This window comes from Polyodon spathula, unplaced genomic scaffold, assembly GCF_017654505.1.
Source record: "Polyodon spathula isolate WHYD16114869_AA unplaced genomic scaffold, ASM1765450v1 scaffolds_1445, whole genome shotgun sequence".
Taxonomy (NCBI): domain Eukaryota; kingdom Metazoa; phylum Chordata; class Actinopteri; order Acipenseriformes; family Polyodontidae; genus Polyodon; species Polyodon spathula.
Window position 1 is genome coordinate 1 of NW_024472925.1, and position 11,215 is coordinate 11,215.

An 11,215-nucleotide genomic window follows, 5' to 3' on the forward strand; every position below is an offset into this window, starting at 1 on the left:
TCAGGCACAAATGTGTATGCTGTTTTGCTTTATTAGGAGACAAACCAAAACCTCTGCTGTGTGAAATATTGCCCCACAAGGATTCCAGCGTGGCAATATTTCTTCATGAAAATATGATCCTGATAAAGAATCGAGGGAAAACTAATCTACTAAAAATCAAGGACATTTTCATAAAAAAAAAATAATAATCAGTAGTCGAAATAAAAAGTCATGCAGAGGGTCTGTATGCGTGAATACGATTAAAAACACCAGAATGCAGGCAGACGTGTGTGACAGTGTCTCCATATTGTTTATTAAGATATGCTTTTCAAGTGTTTCATTTACAAATTGAACCTATTCTGGAGCTGGCTGCTAAAAGAGGCTTGTCTCAGTGCTTTAGATTATTAATCAAACTGACGCAAATCTTACGTTTTTTTAATGTGTGCCTTGTTTTTTTTAAAGCCTAGTTTTTACATCGGTTTAATCACCTTTTAATGTAAAAACATTTCAAATCAACTCAAGCTTAAAAGCAACATCATTTTATAGCACAGCTATGTGATGGAGTTTACGAAGGGGAAGTAAAGTTCCACAAATTCCTCTTCTGGGTTAGCTGATAAATTACCAATTTGGTAATACATATTTTCTTTTATTAAAATATTTTTGGTGTATGTTGAGTATACATATGAAATGTAAGTTCATTAGACACAATATCCACATCATAATATGGTGTGTTCTCTCTCTCTCTCTCTCTCTCTCTCTCTCTCTCTCTCTCTCTCTCTCTCTCTATCTATATATATATATATATATATATATATATATATATATATATATATATATATATATATGGCAAAAATATATGGCAAAAATTGGTTATATGGCAAAAATTGGTTTAACCAGTATTAAATGTCTTAGGAATAGTTTTCCTTATCCATCACTTGTATAAAAAGAAGTACTGTAAAACAGGCATTTTGAGAGTGTATTGATTCAATTTGTAATAACAAGGTGCTTGCTAGTGAGGTTTCACTGAACTGGAATTAGTTTAGGGCAGTATTGCACACACTGCTCCTCACTCGCTGTAAACCTGCTTCCCAACAGCAGCCCTTGATAATCACTATGAGGCTTAACTTCTAAGCTGCTTGCTGAGCTACAGTACTGGCTTGCAGTCGACACTGAATTAAACGCAAAGCTCTGCATTAAATAAAATGACTTTGCACTCCTTTCAGTCTGTTCTGAGAGATACTGTTGCTTATAGGAATCTGTCACTGGTGGTTTCATGGATTTAGCATTATATCTGCTGTATCCCCGGCGTCTTTAGCTGGGGCACAAAATCTCTTTGATGAAAGTGTGCATAGGGTCAAAGCATAGGAAACTAAGAGACCTTTGCTTCAGTGCAGCTGTGGGATTCCCTCGGGACACTCAGCAGTTTGCAATACTCTTCAGTAGGTAAAACTGCAAGCATCATACTTGGTACCGATGTTAAAATGATAAGGACAAACTTTGCAATACAAAACAACTATCTTGGGTATACACAGTTACGGAGATGAAATTAAATGTGGAAGCATGTTCTGCTTTGTGAGGACTGTCATTTGGGGACAGTCGATGGTGCAATGAGGATTGTCACAGGGGTGTACTGTTACTGTGTGGGTATCCGCTGAGAGACACAGAGGGTTTGATGTTGAAAACGTAGCTCAGGCGACCAGGTTTTACTCATTTACACACAGGCACTTGCAGTGGTTGGTGGCTGTTGCTAGGGTACCTTTTTTAATTACAAATTAAAACCACCCAAAAAACATTCATTTAGAGGAGCATGCCTCAGCCCTGCCACAAGGACATTTTTCCTTTTATAGAATTATATGGTGTGCTACGAAGTCCCTCTAGATACTGTACTACAGTATCCCACAGAATATTCTTATAGTTGCTGTATGTATACATGTATAGTATGCATGTACCTACAGTATGTATGCATAGATCAGTGAACATGACTAACTACTGTACAGCACGTAAACCCTAAAGCATTTATCTATTAGTTAGTTAATTTATAAAATAAGTACTTGGAATTTATATAATTGACTAATCAAACCACTGCTGCTAGTACAGGTAGGGAGTTTTGCATGGTGAATTTGAATCAAGAGGTTATGTATGTAGCTACCTGCTCACAGTTTACAGTAAGTGGAACAGTAGCGTGGTCTAACAGCAGATCAGACACAGTTCATGTACTTTTCTGGTGCTCCTCTTGCGAAACCTCATCCGATTCTGGAAGGAGAGGTTCAGTCTCCGCTGAGGTGATCTTCCGCTGGTCTCTGCGAGCCACACAGAGTGTGAGCAGGAACAGGAGAGACCCTTCAATCAGAGAGCACACAATTTTACAATACAGCTGCTGCCCAGATCACTGTTTATGGTGAAAGGTGTGTACGGAGTTCTGAATACAGGGTCGGTCAGCACAAGACTTCGCTTGCCAAGTGATAATGTAATAGTATGACTAACCACTTGAAAAAGCACCGGGAACAGATCCAGACTGGATCTGAACTACTGAACAGGGATATTGAAAATCACTGTGTCTACAAAATTCCTCAAAATGAAGAAACATATAAAACTAATTTTTCACCATAATTTTTGTAAGAAACCATGTTCTTTACCTCAGCCAGAGAAACTGCTGAGGGGGCTATAATCTGCTGCATCATTTCAAGCCTAAAATTAGATTTCCTCCCCAATTGGAATGTTTTTCTTTGCCATCAGATTGTTTATTTCTGCTCTAATGACATTTGCACTGACAAAAGCACTTGCAGATGCAAGGACGTGCAAAGATAATTCTATTTGCACATATATGCAATAGGAAGGACACACACACACACACATACTGCTATGAACAAATGCTCACTTACCGGCAACATACATTCCAGGAAAGAGAATGAGCAGCGCTGTACGCAGACCGTAGAGGCTGGTGAGCGGAGGGACCAGTAAGGGCATGTTCCCCCCAATGTTGGTGATGATGAAGAGGTAGAAAGCTACAGCAGATGTGCGGATCACTGGAGGAACGAGTTCCACCACAATGGCTAATGTGACACCAACCCACATCTCACCTGGAGAGAGAAAACAGAAGTCGTTTGGTTAAAGGGGTAATAACTAACCAAGCCTTAAAAAAAAAAAAAACATCCTGTGTTACAGGTAATCGGGCCCCACCTGAGCATTACCCTACTAGTGCTCCTAATATGAAATGTGATTTTAAAGTCTTTTTACTCACCAATTATATTGGCAGGAATGAGCAGAAGAAAAGCGTATGGGGGTGACAGCCACAGCACCCCCACCAGGAAGGGAGCTGCCACAATCTGAAAGGACATTGTCACTGCAGTTTACCATACGTTACGATTGAATGGGAAAACTGAATTTAAAAAAGACAAGAAGAATATTTATTACCTGACTTATAACTAAAACCCAGATCCTTGCTGGTAGCCCCCTTTTCTTGACCACTCTGTCAGAAATGAACCCACCAAACAGGACACCAAAACTCCCTCCAACTAATGGTATCCATGACAACCAGCGCCCCACATCCTCTACAGGAAAGTACTGGCTAAAATAGATCTGGGCATTGTAGGCCCAAACATAGCCACCTGGAAAAATATAATAAGCCAAAAAATGAATGTACTGCACAGCAAATATAATTTTCCCCTCTAAATCCTAAGCAGTTATTCCTTATGTTCCATATACACAGCATCAGATCAACCTCTGTCTTGAAATAGGGCTGGGCTTGTATAACAGGTTAGTAATCATCCCCAAACTGGTCGGTAATCTCTAGTAATTCGCTATTTTTATAAATTAGGTAATAATACAATATTATCACAAATAGTACCTGCGTTTCTGATGGAGCCAGCCAAGCAAAGCAGCAGCAAGGAGGGGCTGAGGAAGGGCTGCAGTATTCGTGACAGTCTCTGTGACAGTGACAGGCTGGAAGGGGTGTTTGCATTGTGCGCTCTTTCACCTGTCCCTTGGGTGCGCTGGGGCTCTTTCACTGTGATGAGCACTACGAGACTCACTAGAAACCCTGGGATCCCGCAGATGAAAAAGGTCCACCGCCAACCCTAGGAACAAATGCATTGTACTTTGATGTGGAGAGTTACTTTTGTATTTTTCTATTAAAGACAACTCATTTCTTAGCGAGCTATCAATTTTAGTTAACAGTCTTTTATATCTGGTCCTTTCTGAATAGAGCTCATTTTTGATAACCAGCCATTTAGAGCTAAGAGTCCACTTCATCTACTATATAAACCCACACCCTGCCAGGATTTAGGTCATTTTACAGCACTGGGAAATCACACTGGATTGCACTAACCATCTAGCCATGGTAATCCAAAATATTTACAATGCAGACCATTATTTGAGAAAGGTTTAGTTTGGTCAAGCTGCTGTTAGTATTCCTCTATGACCTAACACCAGGAAACCTACCAGCCCCATGATGTTTGCCCTGGTTATGTAGTTCCCCACTGCGAAGGACAGGCTGTACCCTGTGTAGATCCCCCAGTTGTAAAACCCCATTGCCGATCCCCTTGCAGCTTCAGGGAAATAGTCAGCAATGAGGCTGGCAGCAAAAGGGGTGCAGCCTGCTTCCCTAAACACCCCAAAAACAAGAGTCAAACAGCTGAACAGATTCACTGATCAATCAAAGGCTTAGGCAGATACTGGGGTCTGTTCTGCTCATTCTAAACAGCAGTAGATTTAAATGCTGTTCAGTTTAAAACAAAGTTCTCTGTAAAATATGCAGGTTAAAAAAAATATGCAAATACCCAATGCCTTGACCAAAGCGTAGCAGCACGAGGTGCCAGTATTCCTGGGCAAAACCCATCAGGAACGTCATCAGACTCCAGAAGAACAGGCTAACGGCAAGGAGGTTCTTACGGTTGGCAGCATCAGCGAGGAATCCAATAAAAATCCCTGGAAGAAAGAGAGCAAGAGTGGCGTTTCCAGGGTTGATGTTGTGTGACCAAAGCATGGGTGCAAGACCCATGCAGTCAAACAGTTTAAAAGTGTTGCAAAAGCAATTAGACTATTTAATTTTTGCAAAATGGGTTATGTTACAGAAGCAGCAAGAAACAATTATGGCGTGTGCAAGATCTCTCATTTAAATTAAAATATTCAGTTATTTAGGTATGGAGTCATCTCAGTTTTTGCAACAGTATTAAATTTTCATTAAACACAAACTGCTTTCTGTGACAGAAACAGACAACTCATGTGAATTGTATATTTGAAGTTGTGTAAAAATGAGATTATTATTTTTTAACTGTCAAAAAAAGTAATATTAAACTAGTCTTTAAAACTGGTATTCAATTTACAGCTGCATAAATTCAATGAGGTGAACACAGGCATGATAGTGAGAGGATAAGGTGGATCACCTTCCACAATCCCTCAGCAAGAAGCAAATCAGTTTTTTAATCCCATTAATCTGATAACAGCATGGAAATTAAATAAAATAAAATAAAAAAAAAACTTCCAGGACCATTCAGCGGGTCATTTCAGGCTATATTTCACAGACTGTGTCACTACAGCCTACAGAGGCTATTCCATCCATACACTAACCCATAAAGGTGTAGATGAGAATGAAAATAGGTCCAGCCATTATCTGGTACTCCCACCCATTGCCATTATAGTCCCATTTGCAGTAAGGAATGCTGTCTGCATTCAGCAAGGATTTGCAGCTAGGAAAAACAAAAGGAGGTGAGAGTCTGGGGGAAAATATGAGTGTTTAAACGTTTAACAGGAAACACAAATACAAACCCAAAATATTATTTTGCAAATGGTTAAATACGAATCATAGTTCATATACTCCTGAATTTGGACACTCCTGCTTACATCTGTGATGGCCACTCAATCGTGAATAGATAATTGGTGCCTCCAATGATAACTGATACAACATTCAACCCAAGCACCACAAAGCATCATGGGTGCAAGGATTAAAATGCTTACTGTTTCTCATCACTGGCATTATTGCATTGCAATGGACCAGGCTGGCTGGTTTCGTTTGGCAGGCAGCTCTTGTCCCCAAAATGAATCTCCTGTGCCAGAGGTAAGATAACGATGGCCAGTATGTAGCGATCCAGCTGGTTCAGTAAATAAGTAATCAGCAATATGCACAGGATATAGACAGGGTATCCTCCTGCCTTGCAGAAGTCCAGCATGCCCATAGCTCCACCCAGTATTACTGTATCAGATCCTCTACAAACTGAAACACACACAGACTGAAAGACAGAGAGAGCATATTGACTAGACTAGTAAATGAGTGCAAACCAAGGTTTTAAAATACATTCTCTTACATATTATTAGCACTAGCACTGTTATCACGGGTTCCAGTTTTCTTCTGCTGAATACCTGTTTGGTTCTTTGCTTGTATTTTATACTTCAGTTTACAAAACAAGTAGCTGCTACTTGTACTTTTACAGTTTAAGTTCACTGCAATAAGACCATGTGATCTACAGCAATGGTATCAGGATGCATCAGATTATATAGTGTTGTATCTGAAATATTTGCATATACTGAATTAACATTACAAAATAGAAGAACCAAAAGCATAATACATCAGTTATAATGTTTTAAAAAAAAAAATATGTAAAATACAAATAATATTTCATGAGAGAGAGAGAGAGAGAGAGAGAGAGAGAGAGAGAGAGAGAGAGAGAGAGAGTTTGAGGGTTACCGTCTTTGTATTTTTTTCTACAGCCTACATTACTTTTATGATACTGAATAAATGTATTACAAAAGTCACCCCTTATTTCACAGCTGCAAAATGAAAGCTAAAAAACAAAGCGAACGAGACAAGCTATGGTACTGTCATAGTTAATCATTAAAGTTTTAGATAATGTGATGCATTTTTAAACAAAACCTGTGATCTTTATGTGCTTTTGTGCATTTTCACTTGTCAGTGAACTGTGACATTATGGTTATCGAGCACTATATGCTGCATTTTGAATACTGACTTTGGATGCTGTTTTAATTCTGGATCTTGTGTTGCTTTTTAAGCTTTTGCTAAACTGCGCTCCGTTTTACGACTACGCAGTTTTGCGCATGGGTAACATTTTGCTTTCATTTTGCGGTTGGGTCCTTATGGGTGATCATACGCACCATACATGGGAGGAGTCATGCGCAATAGACGTATCCCCCCAACTCAACACCACACGACCATCATGACAGTAAAAATAGACACAATGAAGCGTTCTTACCTTTGTATAAGTTATTAGTGATCAGCAGATATGTCAGTCTCGACCACATAGGGACTGTTGTCATGGATCTTACACAATACGCTACCGGAGTCGTTTATACAACGTTGTTATCAAAGTCAAGATCTGGTGTTGCTGCATCTGTTCCTGCTGCCAGCCTTAGAAAAATAAAATGAAAAAAGCATAAGAATTAGAAGAACGGCATTAAAACAAACTGGCGCCGACGAAACAAATTGCTGTCCGTTCTGTATTTCATAACGCTGGGCGGTACGGCTAAACACGCATAGCCCAAATAATAACCTAGCACATAAACACAGCATCGACCTGCCACTCACCGCCTTTGTGCTTGACTTCCAGACAGTGCGGTACTGTATTTCACGAAGTTAATCTAACACAACCTATGTAAAACACATTGACTTGACACTTGATTTAGAAAGAAATCCTTTAAAAAAAAATGGCATGTTTGTTATGAAACCGTCTACACTGCTTCATCGGAGGCGTGTACAAAATACGCAATGGCTATAATCGCCGCTGATTGGACAAGAAGCTTATATTATGTAAATTTAAACAGCTGCTTTTATGAAAGTTTTTTCATTTTTCTACCTTGATATCGTTATAAATATTGGAAAAGGTGTCATAATGCTCAATATATGTCGTTGTATGTTCTATAAAATAAATACATGAATGTTTAAAAAAAAAAAAAAAAAAAAAAAAAAAATGTTCACTAGTAACCACAACCACAATTAAATATCATTGACGAAAGTATATATACGACAGAAGTGCGAGTTATGTTCGTGTTGTATGAAAGGAGAGAAGGTTAGCACTCCCCTTGACAAGGATGGAAGAGGTCCTAGTGGCCTTCAACACACATACGGTTAAGGCTTTGCCACTTACTTTGTGGCATCTCTAACCAAGTTTTTTTTTGGTTGTTCTAGGGTAATAAAGCAATCATATGTTGTCCGCACGTTTTACAATGGTAGCTAATGACTCGTTGTACTCACTATGTTTTGTATGACTAAAACTTCGTTTTTACAAATCTGCCCATCTGTAAAAAGTTACACCTTTTGGTATGATTAAATGATTAGTTGCACATGTTAAACACGTTTCTTTCAAATACCTGAACTTAAGCTACTCAATGGGGTTTCTATTCTAACTTACCTTTTTTTCTTCCTGCAAACTTGTGATTTTAATTTTTTTTACAGGCTTGCACTACTGCAGAGCCAAGCCCTTTCACAGAGCAACAAAATTAGGACAAGCTGCCAAAATAATTTTCCTTCAGCTGCTAAGGTTTAGAATATATTTTATAAAGTCATTGATTGTTTCATGCAAAGAATCATAACAACATGATCTTTGATTACAGCGTATAGACATGTGACCATATAATATAACTGTTACTATTTTCCAACACTTTTAAATTATCTACACACGTCTTGGGAATGCTTTATATAAAGCAAATTGTTCTCGCTATAACCACAAGAGGGCAGTCATGCTCCATAGAACGCACTGACCCCTCTTTCTCACAAACGATGTTTTGTGTCTGTCCTGGACTGCTTCCTAACATCTGCTTGGCAAAGTTACTTTGTGAAAGCTGTACAATATTTACATAAGAGAAGAAGAAAGGGGAGGGCAGTCTGATTCAAATCTATTCTACACAACATGTGAGTTCTGGTCTGTTTTGTGTGGCACGCTCAATCGAGTGAGTTGACACCCTAGTAGCCCTGAATACAGTCTTCACATGCTGGAAGGTGTCTTGAAGGATATTAGTACATTAAACTAGGCCAGCCTAGGGTTACCATATGACTACACGACAGTTTGGGACAGTTCAAGCTTTTCAATTCAAATCGCAGTGCATTCTATGGTACATGTTATCTTTCTCTGCTATTTTTCACAGCAGGACTACACTTACCAGAATGCATTGTGATGTGAGCTGAAAAGCCTGAACTGTCCTGTTGTACATGGAGTCATGTGGTAACCCTAGACCAGCCTCTCTCTGTATTTTCCCTCTGTCTGAACTCTTTAATGCCCCATCTGACTCTTTTAGTGACCACTTTCCCCGTGTTTTGTGTTTGCTTCAACAAGCCATTTTTAAATTTCTATTTTGGTTTCCACAGCTGTAACCTCCAACTGCTGCAAGTAGAACCAGGCGAGTGAGTGACATAGCATGCTGAGCGAGCAGAAGGATAAACTTTACGAGAATTATAAGTTAAACAGACCCCTAAGAGTTTTATTTCCGAATAATGATCTTGGGACCCTGCAGCTTTAAAAAGAGGCCATACTGAAAATCACATTATTAATTACTTTTGAATTTCATGGGTATCAGATACAGAAGCATTCAACCCCCAATCACACAGTTTCAGTAAAGGAAGTTCGAAAAGGAGAAAGATCATTTTGAAAAAGGAGATAAAAACTAATCGGAAAAACAAGCAGATCTCTGTACTGTACCTCCCCCCTAGGATCTTAATACACATCCCACATTGCAGTCCTCTGGCAAACCCAAGTGTTCTCAGAAAACAGATACAAGAGAACTCTCAAAGAACAGTACAGCAAATCCCTGCGTGGCCATAAAATGAAGGCACTGTAAAGATATCAAGGCTTCTACTCTGTTTTCATCCCAGGTCTTCTGCTTTTATGGCAACTTTTTTCCAAAAATGTGGGGGTGGAAGACAGGGAATAAGCTTGTTCTGTCACAGCACAGTTTTCAATAAATTACACATGCCAGCTGTTTAAAAATACACATTTTTTATTTAGTGTTCACAAATGTGTTAACCTCTTGTTTTCCCTTTGCTGCAGCAATCTCCACACCTGCTCAGGAGAAGGGAAGGTCAGTGGGCTTCCTCCAATCCCACGACCCAGCCAACTGGCCTACATCCATTGTGCCTCCTTTTTAAAATCAATTCCCAATTCCAATTCCTTCAAGGGAAGCTCTTTTTAACAGAACGTTGCTAATTGCAATTCCAATGTGTTGGAATTGATATTGGAACGGGAATTGATTTTAACAAAGGAATTGCAATTGAAAACCAGGAATTGATACCCGATCCTGCCCTGCACACCACACAGGTGTGCCTTTACTAGGTGAGCCACTCTGGGATTTACAGAACTCTTTGTTCACACATTTAAAGGAAACACCTTACATTCTTCAGCACATTTCAATGTAAATTAGATGATTAGATGGAAAAACAGATCAGCAGATTCAATGGGGGAAACCAGTCTCGGCAGTCGCCACTGCAGAAACAGTAAAATGAAGAACAATATATATATATTTTTTTTCTGGTAAGTATTCAAGGATTTTCCAGTTAGCTCACTGTCTTGTAAGAGATATCTGAAGATGTTTTTCTAATCATGACCTGCACAGAGCCAGCTCGTGTGGTCTCCTGATGGCTTGTGGTATTTCTTATGTCACAAGTGACCAAATTTTGTTATGAGGAAACATATTTTTATCCTAATTATTGTCACTAATTGTTTATTGCATTTATTATTCTACTTCCCTTGTTTGACTTGTGTTTGATTGATTTGGTTTTTATTGTTTTAACCCCTTTTGGTTTATGAGAGAGAAGCGCCACGCTGTCTGGAGCGACGGTTTTTGTTTTGTTTTGTTTGTATTACAGCACAGGGACTTAAATAGATAAATTGAACACTAACTGACAGACCATCCACTGCTGAAATTCATCCAGCTGTTAACAACCTGACCTACCCTGTATCGACACACCAGGGGAGAAGAACATGGGAAGCTACAGGAAGGAGTTTGGGTGATCCAGGAACTGCAGAGAAGGTTTTGGAACTGGCCAAGAGCAGACAGGAGATGAAAAGAAGGGCCTGTGAAGAGACCCGGAAAAATGCATGCATGGGAAGTACTCGTTTCTTTGGAAGTTTTTCATGTTACAATTTGTGGAAGCACTAGTGTTTAATTTATAAGCTTAATGCAGTTCCATATGTTTTTGCTGTGCCTAAAACAGTGCTGTGCCGGCTACACTTATACAAATGGGTTATGGAGATGTGTAATCTATCTGATTAAAGGAACCACCTTTCAGGAGGTC

At 39.2% G+C, this 11,215-nt stretch overlaps 1 protein-coding gene and 1 non-coding gene across 2 annotated transcripts; one reads left to right on the forward strand and one right to left on the reverse strand.

Moving 5' to 3' along the window:
- Positions 1–856: 856 nt before the first annotated feature.
- Positions 857–7,694, reverse strand: LOC121309766 (D-galactonate transporter-like). Its single transcript, XM_041242944.1, has 11 exons — positions 7,517–7,694; positions 7,185–7,339; positions 5,935–6,206; positions 5,548–5,666; positions 4,758–4,905; positions 4,420–4,582; positions 3,827–4,055; positions 3,394–3,587; positions 3,221–3,305; positions 2,862–3,059; positions 857–2,319 (listed from the first exon to the last, which is right to left on the reverse strand). The coding sequence occupies exons 3-11, from the start codon at positions 6,150–6,152 to the stop codon at positions 2,189–2,191; spliced, it is 1,485 nt and encodes a 494-aa protein (XP_041098878.1). The 5' UTR covers positions 6,153–6,206; positions 7,185–7,339; positions 7,517–7,694; the 3' UTR covers positions 857–2,188.
- Positions 7,695–7,975: 281 nt separating this feature from the next.
- Positions 7,976–8,103, forward strand: LOC121309768. The gene has a single exon (XR_005948668.1). It is a non-coding gene; the product is annotated as a U6atac minor spliceosomal RNA (small nuclear RNA).
- Positions 8,104–11,215: the final 3,112 nt, after the last annotated feature.

Bases quoted from the DNA above. Each gene is read 5' to 3' on its own strand.
- LOC121309766 (XM_041242944.1), bottom strand. From the start codon at position 6,152: ATGGGCATGCTGGACTTCTGCAAGGCAGGAGGATACCCTGTCTATATC. The intron at 4,906-5,547 runs GTTAGTGTATGG...TCTTTCTTCCAG, and splicing joins TCTCATCTACACCTTTATGG to GGATTTTTATTGGATTCCTC. The intron at 3,060-3,220 runs GTGAGTAAAAAG...TTCTCTCTCCAG, and splicing joins CATTCCTGCCAATATAATTG to GTGAGATGTGGGTTGGTGTC.